This window comes from Amphiprion ocellaris, chromosome 2 (genome assembly GCF_022539595.1).
Source record: "Amphiprion ocellaris isolate individual 3 ecotype Okinawa chromosome 2, ASM2253959v1, whole genome shotgun sequence".
In the NCBI taxonomy this organism is placed as follows: domain Eukaryota; kingdom Metazoa; phylum Chordata; class Actinopteri; family Pomacentridae; genus Amphiprion; species Amphiprion ocellaris.
The window spans coordinates 39067118-39084159 of record NC_072767.1 but is presented as its reverse complement, the minus strand read 5'-3'; the positions used below and the strand labels follow the sequence as shown (position 1 = coordinate 39084159).

At 41.0% G+C, this 17042-nt stretch overlaps 1 protein-coding gene across 2 annotated transcripts; it reads right to left on the bottom strand.

Moving 5' to 3' along the window:
• Positions 1-2519: 2519 nt before the first annotated feature.
• Positions 2520-16841, bottom strand: rgmd (RGM domain family, member D). Of its 2 annotated transcripts, none has more exons than XM_035955140.2 (5): positions 16716-16841; positions 12002-12036; positions 9459-9607; positions 6129-6640; positions 2520-4215 (listed from the first exon to the last, which is right to left on the bottom strand). In XM_035955140.2, exons 1-5 carry the CDS (start codon positions 16824-16826, stop codon positions 3517-3519), a joined length of 1506 nt encoding a protein of 501 aa, XP_035811033.1. In that variant the 5' UTR covers positions 16827-16841; the 3' UTR covers positions 2520-3516. The 2 variants fall into 2 exon arrangements, with proteins under 2 accessions (XP_035811033.1, XP_023141142.1); XM_023285374.3 differs by lacking the exon at positions 16716-16841 and adding an exon at positions 15402-15536.
• Between the last annotated feature and the right edge of the window lie 201 nt (positions 16842-17042).

The window sequence follows — 17042 nt, the reverse complement described above, 5'->3', positions numbered from 1 at the left end:
ATCCGTACAGGCTTGAGCGCTTTCCTGCAAACCTTCAGCTACATCCTCTAAAGTCTATCAGGAAGAGTTCACTTATTCTTCCTTTTCATTTCTTGTCAGTCGGCATAAAAAATAAAGGAGATTCCGGATTTTAAATGTTCACAAGTTGTCAAGAAGCTCACCACCTTTCAGGAGACTCTCACATCGGGTGATTATATAAGGTATTCTGGCTGACAGTGCTGTCAGGTGGCTGCATCTCAACAGACGACATAAATCACAAACCAGGCTCGAAGCTTTTTAGCCTTGTTCAAAATGATAAAATGGAAGGGCGCGCAAACGCTGTGAATGTCATCATCTGAGTTTACAACTAGGCTGAAGTCGTTTGTTGACGAAAAGATAGATGAAAGACTAAGTCGAGGGAGTTTTCATATCCTTCATTAAAGTTGAAAGTACGAATACAAGCATTCCTACATAGGTGAAAATGTACCTACAGTTAGCTAAAGTTAGCTAAATGTTCTGCAGTAAAATATTCCCTTATGGCTGTTGCGTTTTATAGAGAACATGATTTGAATGTTAATAGTAATGCATCACTGTTCAAAGCTGCATGCTTTTCATTGTTTTTCAGATATTTAGGCAGTTTAGTCCAGCGGTTTCCAACCTTGGGGGTCAGATTCCACCAAAAGGTCACCAGGTAAGCGGATTTTCACCAAAAAATAATCGAAACTGTGATATTATCGCAGGTGAAGCTGAGAAAAATAAAGAAAAACTCAAAGATACATCATCAAGATGTTCTTTTAACTGTGGGAAAAAAGGATCTGAGCTACATAGATAGATAGATAGATAGATAGATAGATAGATAGATAGATAGATAGATAGATAGATAGATAGATAGATAGATAGATAGATAGATAGATAGATAGATAGATAGATAGATAGATAGATAGATAGATAGATAGATAGATAGATAGATAGATAGATAGATAGATAGATAGATAGATAGATACTGTATTAATCTCGAGGGAAATTCAAGAGTATTTGTCTCTGTAGACAGAAGAAGCAGATTTTTAAAAATGTGAACGTAAGTTTTATACTGTTTTTCTTTCAAAGGGAACCAGCCAGTTTGTCCAACTATGATTCTAGATCATTCTAATAAATAAGTGTAGGTAATGAATAAAAAGATTAGATATAATCTAATCTTAGATACATCCACACACACATAGACATGCAGCTGACATTTTCCATCACAATATCTTTGAGTTTTGACTTCTTGTTGCAAAAAAGAAGAAAAAATGAGGCTTTAGAAGATAGATGCATTTTCTCGAGAAAATAATCCGTAGAGGTTCAAGTCAAATAGCACTGGAACCGCAGGTTAATGGTTCAAGATGTTTATCTGAAAAGCTTGTCATACTTTTAACATTGTCAAATCTGAATCTCAAGTAACTTCATCTGTATGACACATATAGGAGTAAAAAGTACTATAATGGACGGGCTCAAAAAGGAAGTACCAGCTGATGAAACGTGTGCAATAGTTGAGTAACTGTGCAGATTTTTGTGAGTTTTTACTTCCAATCCACCGTAACCTCACTCCTTTTCTCCATCTTTCTCTTCCTTCCTCCTAATATTCAAACTGACGGGATGTAGTCGCCCAAGAAAGACCAGATTTAGGCCATCCTGAAGATGCTTCACATGCAAAAGCGTAAAAAATGATGACGCGTTTCATCGACCGTTGTTCAGCTGACTGTCGCGTTGTCTTTGGCTGAAGAAATGGGACGGGGGGAGATTAAATGTGATTGCACGTGTGATGAAACACGCTGTCACTCCGAGTAATATTCAGATCCGGTTACCTTTAACTCGGTTCAAGATATAAATTACATCTACTGATTATAGAGCATTAATTCTTAATGTCTCCAGAAGGAGTGAGCCCGAGATTTTGTAATTGCATTTTTAATGGCAATAAAAAAAATAAGTGATCACAGCCCTCTCTCTAATCAGAGCGCTCATTGTTCATATACAGTGCAAATATCAGCATTGTGTGCTGCTGTTGTTGACTCTAACCTGGTGTTAACCACAGACTAAATCCTATTTGGAGCCATGCAGCGCTCTGGCAGACAAAAGCAAAGCCAGCAGCCAGCTCAGCACTCAGAGGTAACATTTACACAGGGGACTGAGAACATACTGTGGATCCCTACAGCTACATAGCCAGCTTGTCAAAACTGTCTTTATACTTTGAGTCCGTCAGGCCTTATGGACTGAGGACACCAACAGGACACAAGTGGCACTGCACAAACAGTTGAAAAATGCTGCTACTGTACAACAAATGCATTCGCTTGGGAAATCTGTCATGTTTTGCATCCCATCTTGGCCCAGATACTGTAAATGTGTCTCCATGTTAATTCTGTATGAACAGTTTACTCCCCTTGGATTGACAGACAACCTCTTTACACAAGTACTCAGCATGATATGTGACAGAAAAAGAAATCTCCATGTTCAATCAAACATGCAAGAAAGATACAAAAAAAGAAGATAAACATATCTTAGTCTGGAGTGTCCAACACTTTAATACAGAAAAATACAGATACAGCACAACACATATTAGTTTACTTTTCTTACAATGACTCAAAAATAACCTACTAAACACAACAAATGTAAAACATATTACAGTTAAAACATCTATACAGGCAAATGTACACAATATAAAACACATATATACACTCTTTTAATATATTATTATATAAAGATTTGTGTTTTTTTCTTTTTACCTTTAAAACGGGAAGCCAAAACAGCTTGAAGAGGGAGTGTTTCACAGAAAAAAATGAGAACTGAGAGAACGGTTGAGACACATACGTTGTGGATAGGTAGTTTTTACATACAGTTGTTGGATCCTGTGTATTTAGCGTACCAATTTCTGAAACAACAGGTGAAAACAGATAAAGAAATGACGTTTAAATACACAAAATGTTGCTGTTAAAACCGTTAAGTGCTACTGATATTACTGGATTATACAGGATCTAGAAGCCTCATTGCTCTGTATAACAAAACCAGCTTACATACTGTATGGAGTGATATTCAACTTCATACGCGGTGGAGTGTTCAGAGGTTGTGCACATGAAATATTTACAAAAGAAAAACTCATTCTGTGTTGCTACTTTGAGGTCAGCATATATAACTATGAAATAAAAATACTGCTGTAAACCAATTCATAGTGACCAAGTTTAAACACCATGTCATACTGGACCCCAAATCCTATGATTTCATGTACTTTTCTTCAAATGATGTGATGCATGTATGAATCCACAGAAAAAAAAATGCAAAAAGTGGGAAAATTGTTTCTTGAGTGTGAAATCCTTCAAATGACAAAAACAGGAAAAGATCACAACATTCACAAATTCAAAAAAACAAAACAAATATATATGTCTGAGCTCTAGTCACTCTTTCCTCAAGCTGGTAATGCTTCCGTGTTCTGTTTGTGTCCATGTTCCTCTTGTTTTTTTGTTTTTTTTTTAAATCATTTCTATTCACTTATTTTTTTTTTGTTCTTTACAAAAGCAGCACAATGAGGAGTAGGAGTGAGAGCAGGGAGCTGTTGGCTGCTGTTGCTGCCAGCGTCTGTGACACTCCTTGGTTGTAAAGACGAGGAGTCCTTGGGGAATTCTGCTTCAGTTTACTTGGCGGCAGCGCCTTCAAATCCTCCAGAGCGCCATACGCTGCCATGGAGAACTCAGGGTCTCCTGTGGTCAGCAAGTCAAACACACAGGACTGGAAGTAAACGTCCTCCACCTGCAGAGTCTCTCTACATTTGGCCGTGGCCCTCTCCACTGTGTAGACCTGGTGAGGAGGCCTCAGAGGGCCCAGCTCTGTGTTGGTGCCCTGCAGACGGGGCTGCTGGCTCTGGCGGCCCAGCGTGTGCTCTTTGATGAGCTCGTTTCGCGGGCAGCCGTGCAGACACAGCTGCAGCCCGCCATTGTCCTCTGAAAAGTCCAGGGTGTCTTCCGGCATGCGGATGGCAAAGGTCAGGTAGCTGCCCACGCGGCGGATGATGATGGAGGTGCCGATGTACCGGGCCTGTATCTTCACCTGCCGGCCCACTCCGGAGCCGCCTCGCTCAGTGATGGTCAGGCTGCCGCTCTCGCCGCCGCTGCGAGTCCCATCCTGAAAGGCCAGCGGCAGATCCTCAGTGGTGGCCTGGTACACCTTCTGATCTGTACAGCCGTGGTAGGACTTGAAAATCACTGTGATCTGAAACAGGGGGAGAAAAATAAAATCAGTTAGTAAATAAATGAGTAAATAAATTAGCAACCAACTAAATCACTGGCTAAGTCACATTATGCTTTACATGTATAGACAGTTTTTTTTTTAGAGTCTCAATGTTTTTTTTCTACTAAGAGTAATACCAGTTCAATCCACAAGGTGGCAGCAAGAAACCAAATGTTTTAAAGTCAGTGCAGGGCGTTGATGCCCCACACTGGTCTTTTTTCCCAGAGAGACACTGATTTTCTCTTTGATGCAATCTTTAGCCAATTAATTCATAACATCATCATCACGAAATTAATTTCATCTAAGAAAGGACCACACAACGCTCACTTGGACTGTTATCTACACAGCAGGTTATCGCTCAATAAACGTCAATGAAGGTCTTTGTGTGATCTCCACCATCACCTATCTTTTCCAAAGTTAAATAAATAACTGATGCTTATCTAACTCCCCCAGTTGTTGCTGGATGTCGAAACAAACAGCACTGTTTCATAACAGCATACAATCGCTGCTTCTGCTCTACAGGCACTGCTGGTGTTTGCTCAGTGACTGACTGTGATTTGTATTCCAGCTGAGCTTTGAAAAATTGGGGCCTAACCTCTGTTTCTTCAAAGTATCTTGACAAAGCGGTGGCTGTGGTTACGTTTACACTTACGGGCTTTACTGTATTTGATGGATGATTTCCTGTCTTAAGTCTGGCAGTTGAAAACAACTCCAAAAGCATGATGAGGGCATGCGGGTGCTGGCACAGATATATCCACACTACAGGTTTGCATCAGGCTGCACAGCCAGGACACAACGCAAAAGTTTGTTCTGAAATCCCTGATGCAATATTATATAGTTTGTTGTTTTACATTTGGAATTGCTTTGAAAAAGGAGAATTAAACTTGGTAACTTTAGGAAAGTCAGTGACATTTCTTGGCACCGAGAAACTATGAAAAAAACTCAATTTGAACAAAACAATTCATATTACAAAAGCAGCTTCATTAACAGAATTTAATTGACACACGCTGTGCATGCGACATTCAGCACCACAGACAGATAGGCAAAGGTTCTGATAAAAGATTTCAACAATTTAAAAATAAACAAAATCGGACCAGAAATAACCTGTCTACTTCATTAACAGAATCACGAAATCCTTGCTGCTGGCCAATTATTCCCTTATTTTTCCAAATTATTCCATATTTACACAAAAAGCGCCCAGTTAATTATTTGACCAGAGGGGTGAAAAAACATTCCAGATCGTGGCGGTGGAGGAAAATGTTTGAGTGAGCGTTAATCACTACCATATGACCACCCATGTGTTAAGGTAGAGCGCTCAAGCATGTCTGTGATTCAACACCACTGAAGGACTCCCCTCCTCTCTCTTTTCCCCTCATAGATCTGAAGGAGCTCCAAGACATGAGGAATGCTGGAGACTCCAGAGGCACCGTGGAATGACGATTAACTTCACATGTTTGATACTTTATGGCAATACTTTGGCTCACAAACTAGTGCTTTTAAAAAAAAAAAACTACCCAATTGTGTAGGGCATCAGTTTCAAACTTGCTATAATGTAAACATTCATATCTGATATGGACATAGGTGGCTGCAGTGAGGATGGTTTCCACTGATAATATGCCAAAAACAATGACCAGGTCTGCACAGATAGTTATTGCATCACATGCTCTCAAACAGTGGGTCCAAATCTGTGATAAATATAAATTTTGAGGGTTATTTTAGCCAAATTCTGCTTTAATCTAATGAAGTTGTGAGCAGATTCACCTTCTCCTCTACTAAAATTAAGGATTATAAGAAAAGAAAGTAACTTTGTTTTAACTTAAAGCATAAACAAAGAGTAAATAAGGGGTCACAACCCATAAAAAAAATCCAGGTAATACTGCTAAACTCATCCTTACCTTGCTGGTTGCCGTGGCGCTGGAGCCCAGGACAACGGGCACATTGGTCACCTGCACCGACAGGAAGCGGTTATCAATCAGAGGCCACGCCCCTTCCACCTTGCAGGTCTGAAACTCGTCTCGGAAAGTCCGTAGGTGTGGGTCTCCGAATAATCCACAGTGGGCGTATTTCTTCTGCTGACCGGCCGAGCCCGACACCAGGACCCGATTCTCGTAGTCGCAGAGCTCGGACATGGCCGGCCGAGACGTGCTGGGGACCTTGGCGGAGGAGGTGGGCCCGTCACTGGAGCAGTTATGCTGTGAGAATAACTCCTTAATGCGAAAGACGGCCGAGTGGTAGACGAGGTCGCCCCTACAGCTGCGTGCCTGCCGCCGGGTGCACAGGGCATAGGCCCTCAGGGCGATGCAGTAGTCCACATCCAGAGCCACGTCCTCCTGCAGACCACTAGAGGGTGAGGTAGAAGCCACGTACTCCGCATTACAGCGCTGGATTCGACACTGCTGGCAGTGAGCTGAAAAAGAAAAATCATCATCAAAATTTGTGCTACGGTATAAACAAATGTCACAGGCAATTCAGTCATCAGTAACATCTCTTTCTGCAAAAACGATCCTGAACAGTTCTACCAATATGTGCAAATAATATTCCTAATAGGAACCTTAATATCCTTCTGACATTTACAGATACATTACCTCAGCTCAGTGCATGAGGCAGCAGAGTCAAAAGTTTTCCACTATCAAGTTTAGCTCAATCAAGAGAGCCATTAAAACTCAAATGCGTGAGCTCACGAGGCCCTGATCCCACACTGTGCTCCAGAGTCAGTCAAAACTTATTTCCCCCAACTAGCCCTCACAGAAATAGCAAGCAGACTCACAGTAGGAGGAAACCAACCTGTGTTAGTTTGCCTGAGGGTGTTGAATGCGGTTTGGCTGTTTCTGAGGCAACTGAAGTCCATTAAGGTATACTACATGGCACGGCAGGGCTTGGTGTATCAGGGCAGCTACCTTCAGGAGCATCACAAGAAGAATATCGCAAAGACTCAGCAACTCAGGGACCAAACTGGAAGCTGGAAGGCGGAAGGGGCCGCGAAGCACAGCATGTGATATTTAGGTGCTGTAGCCTAAACGCTCAGGTTCCGGTTAAATTATGACTCACATGTGGGATATTTATTATCAAGGAAAACAAAGAGCTACAACTACCACTGTGAGAAGCTAAAAGTGTGGACATTCATCAAATTCATTTCAGTTTTCATGCTACTTTTGGGTGGGATGTCTTATATACTGACTCCTGCGGTAAGGTGGATATATTTCCATTTCAGATCAGGATCAGGCACAATCTCCAACACATACATCACTTTTACTGCAAGACTGGGATCAATTGCAACAGACTGCTCTCCTATTGCAACAGAATAATCTTCTGTTTACTCCAAAGATCCATCTAATCTCCCAACAGCCTGGACAAAGGCGACTAGATAAGAAGCACGAAGATTTCACACCAGTACACAAGAATATTTTGCACAGTTCCTTCCCTTCCACGTAAGTCTGATGCATTGACGGAGCAGCACAAATGATTAATGCATCTAGCAGTGGCTGCACTTCAACATAAGCCCGGATACATCTGAGGTGCAGTGTGAGAGGTCAAGCTAGAGGCATCCTTGATCTGAATTCAAACAGGCCTTCGGCATTTCGCTACGATTGACACTTTTTGACAATCCCCTCCTGGACAGCTATCAACAACCATGCATCCCCCCAAAGGGTCTTTATGTTCCTACACTTAGTAAGCTACTAACAAGTGGGAAACACGAGAAGCGAACAGGAAAAAGCAAAGTGACCACACAAACAGTATTAGTACTTTGCAGATTAGTAGATTTGGGTTAGATACAGAGATAAAGAAACTGTGCTGGATCTAGTCTATAGGTTTGAGAGTTCAATACTCAATTTCACCAACAGAGGTACTCAGGTTCAGTTCAAAACAGGGCTGAGAGTACTTTTAATGGTAATAAACTAAATTAATAACAGATATAGTGGCTTATTACAAATATTATTGCGTCATTTGAATACTCAAACTTGAAGTTAAACTGAAATATACAAAGTTCTAGCACAACTGGACAGAAGTATATTCCAATAAACTATTAGATATAAGAAATAGTCTTCATTGTACCCAAATTCTGAGAGGATTTCAACAATTGTATTTGTGTATTTCAAGCATAACACTAGTACCAAAGTACCAAAATAATATTTTAAAAGTATCGTAAATCATCTTGACATCATTTTACAATAGTTTAGAAGTCATATAGTCATGTATTTTTATTTAGCATTTTACAGTCAAACTTTATCGATATCAAACTAATAATCCTCAGTACATTACTGATGCTGATAGTGACACAGGATGTCTGGTGAATTTCGCACATAAACACAGTTTTTACTGATCCCCAAACAAAGTTAACAGCAAAACTCAATAGCAAAAGTCTGTATTTGCATAAAATTGAATTAGGAAAAGCCGTACGGTATGATATTAGAAAGTTTTTTGTTAAAATCACAGCATGTTTTTGAGTTTGGTGGAGGTTTCTGCGACCAGCACGTTCAGAGGCCGAAAAGTTGGACCCCCATGCATGGTAGCTAACAAAGTTAATAAATGAAGCATGAATAGGTGAAATACCATCGTCCTCTCAGCTTCCACAACAACTAAAACGACTCAGACTGGACTAAAAAGTTACAGCAGTGTATTAAATACTATTATCGGGCGTTTGGAGTCCCAGTTGTGGTATTTTCTGCCTTTAAAAACACACAAAGCTCTGTGGTTTTCTCGTCGGGTTGACTGCGGGTGCTGGACGCCTGTTTGCTAGTCCAGCTATGCTAACTGGAAGCTAATCCGTAACTTCGGGGAAACTTCTCCGCTCAACTGTGGGTAAACTGATCGAAATGTAGTTTTAAAAAAAATGAGCGGCTGAGTGATGTCTTGTTTTGGAGAAGTTGTCTAGAGGGAGAAAAGTGTGAAGTTTGGTGAAAAAAAGTGGTTCGTAAAGTGAGTTAACTCGTGCTGCTTGGCTAGCTGGCAGCAACACTTTGTCCCCGCAGCGGACTTTAAAACAACAGCGACTTTTTTTCTGCTTCTTTTACCATCAAAACAACAACGAGCGAGCAGTTAGAGGATTTAAACAAGGCAAGAATCGCACTTTATTCACATCCCACCACTATATAGTTTACTTTTCTGTCCCCCGACCTCCATTCCGCAGCTTTTTCTGCACGCAGCAGCGGAGTGGGGGAGCTCGGATTGCGGGGTTGAAAACAGGCAAAATATGAAAAAAAAAGAGAAAACAAATCATCTCTTACCTGGTCGAAACAGCAGCGAAAGTAAAACCATCGTCAACGTTACACAGTCCCAAAGCTGCCGCTTAGCCGTGATGTGAGGTCCGCTTCTCCCCATACCAATCCATTCAGTTAGAATGGAGTTCCTCGACTGCTTCTCATCGACGCTGCGGCTGCGGGAAAAATCAGACAAAAATTCGTCTTCCCTTCCCAAAGCGCTGTCATTCAAAAAGGGGCCCCTGTCTTCAGGGCGGCTCTGAGGGAGGGGACTGGAGCCGGAGCCGGGGCCCAGAGGTGATGGCTGGCCAATGAAACACTAATTATTCACTAACCACTTCATATTTACATGTAGTGGCAATTACTAAGGGGGGCGAGGACAGTGAAATTATAATTCGCCTGATTATAATTGGAGAATAGCAGCCTGTTGTGGTTGTAATAGTATAATAACTGCATATTAAATGCACATATACAACATATGCATGCTCAGATTGCAATTTAAGGGCTATTTCGTGGTGCAGAAATGCAGAAAGCTAAAATTCTGCAAAATTAGATTAGATTTGTTGTCACTGTACAGTGCACAAGTGCATTGTTTTGATTACATGTGCAACATATCACCGTGTAACACTGTCAATGCAACATGCAATATTTCATTATTAGCTCACTTTTAAGGTGCAATAGTGCATTTTTCATATGCAATATCTAATTATCATGTGTGATATTACTTAATACCTCAGTGCCATTGCCAGCATTACTTTGTACTCTTCTATTCTAGCCTGATTTTAGCTCACTTATCGTCTTTCAGCAATGTAGCATACTTAAATGTTCTTATCTTTTCTTTTTTTAAAGAATAGAATAGAATACATACGTATAGAATCTAATTTCTTATAGAACAGAACTTCTGAATTGTCATTGCAATTGCAACAAAATTAGTAATTTTTTCAGGCCTGCTTTGCTTACGCTATGCTATTTTGTTTATTTTCTGAGCAATATTTGTCACACCGTCAAGATAAAGTTTTATCTTATTTTATCTCTTACTAATACAACGAAATGCAGTTTAGCATCTAACCAGAAGTGCAAAACCAGCAGTAAAGTGCATTATAGACAGTATGTTACAGTAAGAACAGACAAATGCACTAATCTATGAATTTATAGATGTGGATACAGTATAAAATAGATCATCTAAATGTTAAAGTAGAGAATACTGAAGTGCAGATGTCCTGTTTGACTCCTCCTCCTTTAGGAACAAATGTTTCTGTGTTTTTAGCATCAAACAGGACTTTATCACCTGTTGTTTTCTCACTGCAGACCTAAATAAAGTGGTTGTGAGTTTACACAATATGTTAAAAATAGAGCCTGACACTCTTATTGTGAAGTTCTAACTGGTATTTTTTTTTTCATGCATTAATGAGTGTAGACTGTAGATAAACTTATATTTTTCTCTTGTTTATGTTTTACCTACCAAAAATATGGCTATTGTGTGTGCGTGTTTTTTTGGGGGTTTTTTGTCCCTTACCAAAATTCTGAGAAAATACTTGATTATTTTTCTCTCAGGAAATCTCACTGCGCTATTAATCTTTCCATTACATTCTCAACTTGTATGTTACTCTTTTTTCCCCTCGGTGGCCAACTTTCCATCTCTCTCACTCCTTCAACGACGCTCTGTCTTTCATTTGCACAGCTGCTGCGAGGCCGGACCATCTGCAAGGCACATAGACTCACCACATTTCAGCCTTTTTGCCTCTGCCGGTTGTTGTGCCATGCAGATAAAGCATTTTAATGCAGCAGCCAGTTTACTGGATAAAATATTGGTGTTAAGAATATCGGCACTTTGTGCGATTTCTGCGATTAAATTCAAAGTTAAAGCTTTTGTTTTGTGGGCAGCTGGAACATTTGGCTTGTAGCTGTGTCTCTCCCTCAGCGCTTCACCCCCTCCTGACTTTATGAGAGAGAAGTGAACCCAGACAGTTATTGGATCACTGGTTTTTCTATACACATGCAGGCTCTTCCAGCTATACAATTGTGTGATTCAGGTGGCCTGTCAGCCTTCTGAAAGGTCTTCACAGGCCCATGTTGGTGTGGGGTTGATATATATATATATATATATATATATATATATATATATATATATATATATATATATATATATATATATATATATATATATATATATATATATATATATATATATATATATATATATATATATATATATATATATATATATATATATATATATATATATATATATATATATATATATATAGTAAAGAAGGGGGGCAAACGAAGACAGCTCAACCCAAGTGGAACGTTTGGATTGTTCTGAGCTGCCAGAAGGGCCTCTGTCACACTGGATCCACTGTGCCGAGCTTATCCCCCCAGAGGGATCTACCTTACTCTGTTTGTACAGCTAATTTTGGAGGCTTGGCTCGTTGATCTACTTTATGGCTGCACTTTATGGTCACATGTTAAATCCACTAACCCCTCCTCCTCCAAACAGGTTGTACTTTTCCCCCACACAGCTCAAAAACAGAGCAGAGATCTGTTGATTTGCACCCAATTTGTCTCACCTGTTGCAGTCTTCAGGAGCGAGAGATGACATTTCCTGGTGGAGAGAACACACTGCTTAAGAATCAATACACGTGCATGCTGAATTTGCGCTTTATCAAGGTAAAAGACAACAAAACCCAAAGCCATAGCTGTATCCAATAAGCCGCTGTCTGCTAAATGACCTGAGGTTCCACACTGTGGAGCTGATGACCACTGAAGCAAACAGTTAATTGATCCAGGTGGATGGTGAGGATGAATTCGGGAGATGAAAGAAACTCCGCCTGTCAAGCTTGATGGGTGGAGAAAGACCTCTTTCTTCCTTTCTTTCCTTATGAGCGGATTGCATTGCATGATCCAGCACATATGTATAGAACTCTAAACAAGGTGGAAAGCATTTGTGGACAACAAGGCCAGGTTAAAAAAAAAAAAACAAAAAAAAAAACCAAGGCCAGTGTATTTTTCTGCCTCATACTAGGAGATTTGTTCTGCTTCAACAGAAAAAAAATATGAAGTCTAAAGACATTTTTTCAGGCACTTCAGGAAGAAAAAGAGGATCGAGTTTGGGGCGAAATGTCTGAAGCAAACAGATAATTCTACATTGTAAAAACAATGACAGAAAAGAGTGAAGCAAAAGAGTGGGAAAGAAAGAAAGAATGGGAGAAAAGGGGGAAGGGAGGAAGAAGGGGGAGAAAAAAACGAGGGAGTGAGGGATTGGGTTTCCTCTGACAGTGTGTCTGGGCAGCTCCACATGTTCCTCATTAAGCTCCTCACACTGTGGGACCAGCTCCACACCAGGATGCTTGTTTTTGTTACTAGGCCCAACGTGCTGTGGTCTGGTGGAAGCCCAGAAAACAGACTCAGTTTGGGACCATCTTCTCTGCCTGCTGTCCTCAAACCAAACTGTACAGACCTCACATATCTACACCTCAATGTTGTAAACATACACTACATAAAGCGTAAAGCATAAAGCACTTTTATTAATTGCACAAGCCTCAACCATCTGGTCACTTTGGTTATTAACACATACAGCAAACCTTAAACAACTTTCCGGAAATGGAATGTTTACAAAATAATAATCATTTAAAAAAGCCCAGTCGCAGGGAATTTATAATGTTTCGTGCTTCTGGTTTTTGTTTAATTTCATGCCCATGTAGATTTGTCAACCGAGACGTATATCATGTTTCTTCTAGATGCTGATAACATCAGAGATTGGAATCAGAAGTAGCACACGCGCCCTCTGTAGCCTCCACCAGCACCACGCGGCTGCAATATAAAAGACACACTTATTGAATTTTAAACAGGAACTAGAGCAAATTGACTGTTTTTTTTCCTTTTTGTGGAGGGCCCCTGTCTGAAATGAAGTGGCCTATAGCACAGCTGGGACACATGCAGAAAAAGCAAGTGTGTCTGGTTCGGGCCTCTCGCTGTGAGAGGGGATCTGTTATCTGTGCAGAGATAAGGGAAGCTATGGTGTGAGTGCATATGGGGCAGAGCTGATAGCATCTCAGCTCAAGGATCCCACTTACGGCGCTCTGATTGATAGCTGACAGCACACACAGGGGGGGCTTCTGGAATGTTTTTGTAGGTACTCCTCAGTAGGTATCCATGCGAGCATCTGTTTACTGTGCTCCTTTGTATCTTCGTCTCTGAGCAAACAGGAATTATCACACATACATGTCATCTGTGGTGAGAGCGTGCTAGCCAGGGCTCTGCAGTGCCTGAAGTCTGAGCATGTGAAACCACAAAAAAAGATCAATTTATAGGAACTAATTTGAGGTTCTATCTGTCTGATTCTGCTAATTCCTTACTTCTTTGTTGCTTTCTTTCACCACACAGAGCCAACCTCTTCTTTCTGCAGAGCAAATGTTGACACAGCTTCAAGACCCACGCTCCTGAACAGACAGTCAACTGACAGGTAAGCCTAGCTGAGGGGTCACAGGGTCGCCCCGGCCTGATGAGGGATGATGAGTAATATAAATGGAGAGCAGCACACAGAGAGACTTCAAATGTCCTCAGCCTAAAGGGAGAGAGTTCAGGGCCGTTTGACCTCTGACCTCAGCCTATATGTTTGTGTATGTTATTAGGATCCAACCGCTCTCCAATCTTGGATACTCTGATATTTTCCTTTTTTTCTCCCTCCCAAGTTTCTTTTTAAAATGCAGCTTCAGTGTATAACTCCATCAGGCAGCCCATGAAGCTTATTCCAGTGCTTTGTTTGAACATGCCTCGTCTTTGTCTTTTCACGATGACGCTCTCCCACTTCTAGCTACCGCCTGAGCCATGATGCATTCATGAACAGGCAAAAAATTGTCATGACAACTCTGCTCTTAGAAATCTAAATGCTCACATGCGGCTGAACACACCAGCTCAAGTATTAATACACAATGTTTCTTATCTCTCAGTTTGTGTGTAGGTGAGAATTAATGTTTATGTAGTTCAGAAAATGTATTTTATGTGATTTTAAAGTCACCAAAAAGACCCAAAGAAACCTAGAAAAGCTCTGTTTTGTCTCTCCTTTTTGTATATATCCTTGTAGTTTTGATGGGCACTTTTCACTGATAAATAACTAGAAAGTCAATCTTGTGCATGTTTTGGGAAAGCTTTTTGTTGGATTTCATTCCCATAGACCTATTTTTGGCAAACTATGACATGCTAGATATCGAGTCAGTAATATTTTGCTTAGGTTTTAAAATTCCTTTTCAAATCTTTCGCTTCAATGTTGGGTGTTTTTAAAGCTGGTTAAGATTTTGTCCGCCATGTGCTTTCAACCCCTTTGGCCCTCCACATCTGAAGCTTAATCTACATTTAAGATAAAGCCCTCTGTTAGCCTGCAACAGTTGGTATTGTTTCTGCCCTCACCTTCCCCCCACTCTCCCAAGGCAACTGTCCTGCACCAGGAATAGATGAATAGACAATAACTGGCAGAGAGTGTAAATTTAGCCATCCTGATCCACCAAAACCTTTATCCAAGGAGGAATTTAGAGGCTTTTTTTCCCCTCCCGCTTGAGGTAGTTTAAGGGAATGAAAGGTGGAGGAACGTGGCAAGGCTGAACGAGTTTGATTGACTCATTGCTGCAGCACAGTTGTGTTAGGTGGGGAGAAGTTCGTGTGAAGTGCTGGGAAACTGATACGGCTGTTTTTCTCCCCTTTGCTTTTCAGCAGATGTTTCTCAGATTTACATTAAGTCTGTTGATGAGCCGGTTCTTATACGGTTATATCGGATCATACAAATAGGAGACATAACCAAAAATCACCTGCTATTCGACACTCTGTTAGACTCCTAAAGATATTAGTTTTGCTTCTGTGTTAAGATTTGAATGGCACTTTAAGTCATAAAACATTAATTTGTCTTGATTAGCATCTTCAGGTATGTGATTCTGAGGGTGAGTCATGCCGGAGAGGAGAAAAAAAGCAACTTACCTTGGATCAGTGTGTTTGTGGTGTATGGCTGTATTGTGAATTGGCTCTGACAGGAGTTTGAACTGGCAGACGCCGTTAACCCTGGTTCCCCCTACAACTTCAGCTGGCCAACTAAGAACTCGGGGCAGCTACAGGGACAGATAGCCATTGGAATCAAAGCACATGACAACAGCTGTCTGTTTCAAGAATCGGCACTTTGATTAGAGCGGGATGGTAGTGAGCGATGTGGCCTAATTCCTACATATCTGGGTAGGGCACTTCTGAGAAAGAGAAAAAAAAATAGTGAAAGCATTGAATGGAAAAAAGATTGAAGCACAATCACATGCCGGTGAACACTCGCAAACACACCCACAGCAGTGATATTACACTTATACCAGCTACATTCAGAGATATTCATAGGCTTGGAAACCATGTGTCAGACTTGGAAAGATTCCCATATTCTCCAAAGTCCATCAAACACACAGACGGAGGGATATGAGTGCAGCCGACCATTGGCCCCAGTGTAAGCTGAGCATGTGTGCGACGTGAATGAAACTTCTGTCTCTTATTGTAGCCGATCCTCATCCAGCCCCACCCAGACAATATCTGTTTCCCTCTTTTTGCACCATTTCTTTATGTGTTTTGGCTCTATTTTCGTTGCTCAAACACCCGAGACGCTGCTGTTTATGCTTGGTAACAATCACCAAAAACACAACGGAGCCACAGCTTTACCTACATCTAACTCTTTCATGTGCGTCACTGCTAAAGCATGATATGAGCAGAATTCACAAACATGAGGGATCATGCCCTGTAATGTGTGTTTGGTTATCAGCTGGCTGCTGCAAACAGGCCGAGGAGACGTGAATGTGATTAACCTTGCCAGACTGACTCAGCGTGCTTGCTTTGGGATAGAAGCATGCGTTCCTTGTGATTTATAGATGTGGAGTAGTCAGCCACAAGGCCTCGGGCTGAGGGAGACAGAGGGAGTGAGCAAAACAACAGTGCTTAATTCAAGTCTGACAAATATTCAGCAGGAAATCCATACAGACTGCTCCATCAAACCTTTCAGACCCCCTGGTTCTTCCACAGTTGTAAATCGCAACTTGTAAACTCACAAATTCCACATTAACAAAGCTGTAAGAAGAAAAAAACATTGTCTGCTTTAGTTTACTTTGTGTAGTAATACACCATGCTGTTCCTGCTTCGCCCAGACAGCATAGAAAATGCATCTTTGCGAGCTCCCTGGGAAATGTGCCTCGGAGCAGATGTGAATTTCCAATAAAAGTGATTCTTAATCCTGCATGCATTTTTCAAAGTTGTGAAATTGCAAAATACCTCATAGTCTGCATATTCTTCCTGCGCTGTTCCTTTCTCTCCCTCCCAGAGCCTGCTCTGTCCAAGCTTTTTAGTCGAGCAGCTGTTCGCGCAGACAGCTGCTTTGGCCATTCATTGTAGGCCGAGAGGCAATTAAAAAATCAAACCAATGTTGTGTTTTAGTTGATCCATTGCTATTTCTGCATGTAATCCCTTCTCTCATGTCTCCTCTCTGTTTTGTGCACACACACATGCACATAGCAGTTTTTCTCAGGCATATGAACACACATGCTCACGAACAGCCCCTTCAGTGACCCATGATGTGAGATGGAGATTTGGTTTTTGTTT

What these genes read in the sequence shown, in the direction of transcription:
- rgmd (XM_035955140.2), bottom strand. Translation starts at nt 16,826, where the DNA reads ATGGCCAAAGCAGCTGTCTGCGCGAACAGCTGCTCGACTAAAAAGCTT. An exon ending in AAGAATATGCAGACTATGAG is followed by an intron (nt 12,037 to 16,715) that starts GTATTTTGCAAT and finishes TCTCTCCACCAG; the next exon opens with GAAATGTCATCTCTCGCTCC. An exon ending in GCTCCTGAAGACTGCAACAG is followed by an intron (nt 9,608 to 12,001) that starts GTGAGACAAATT and finishes TTTTTCCCGCAG; the next exon opens with CCGCAGCGTCGATGAGAAGC.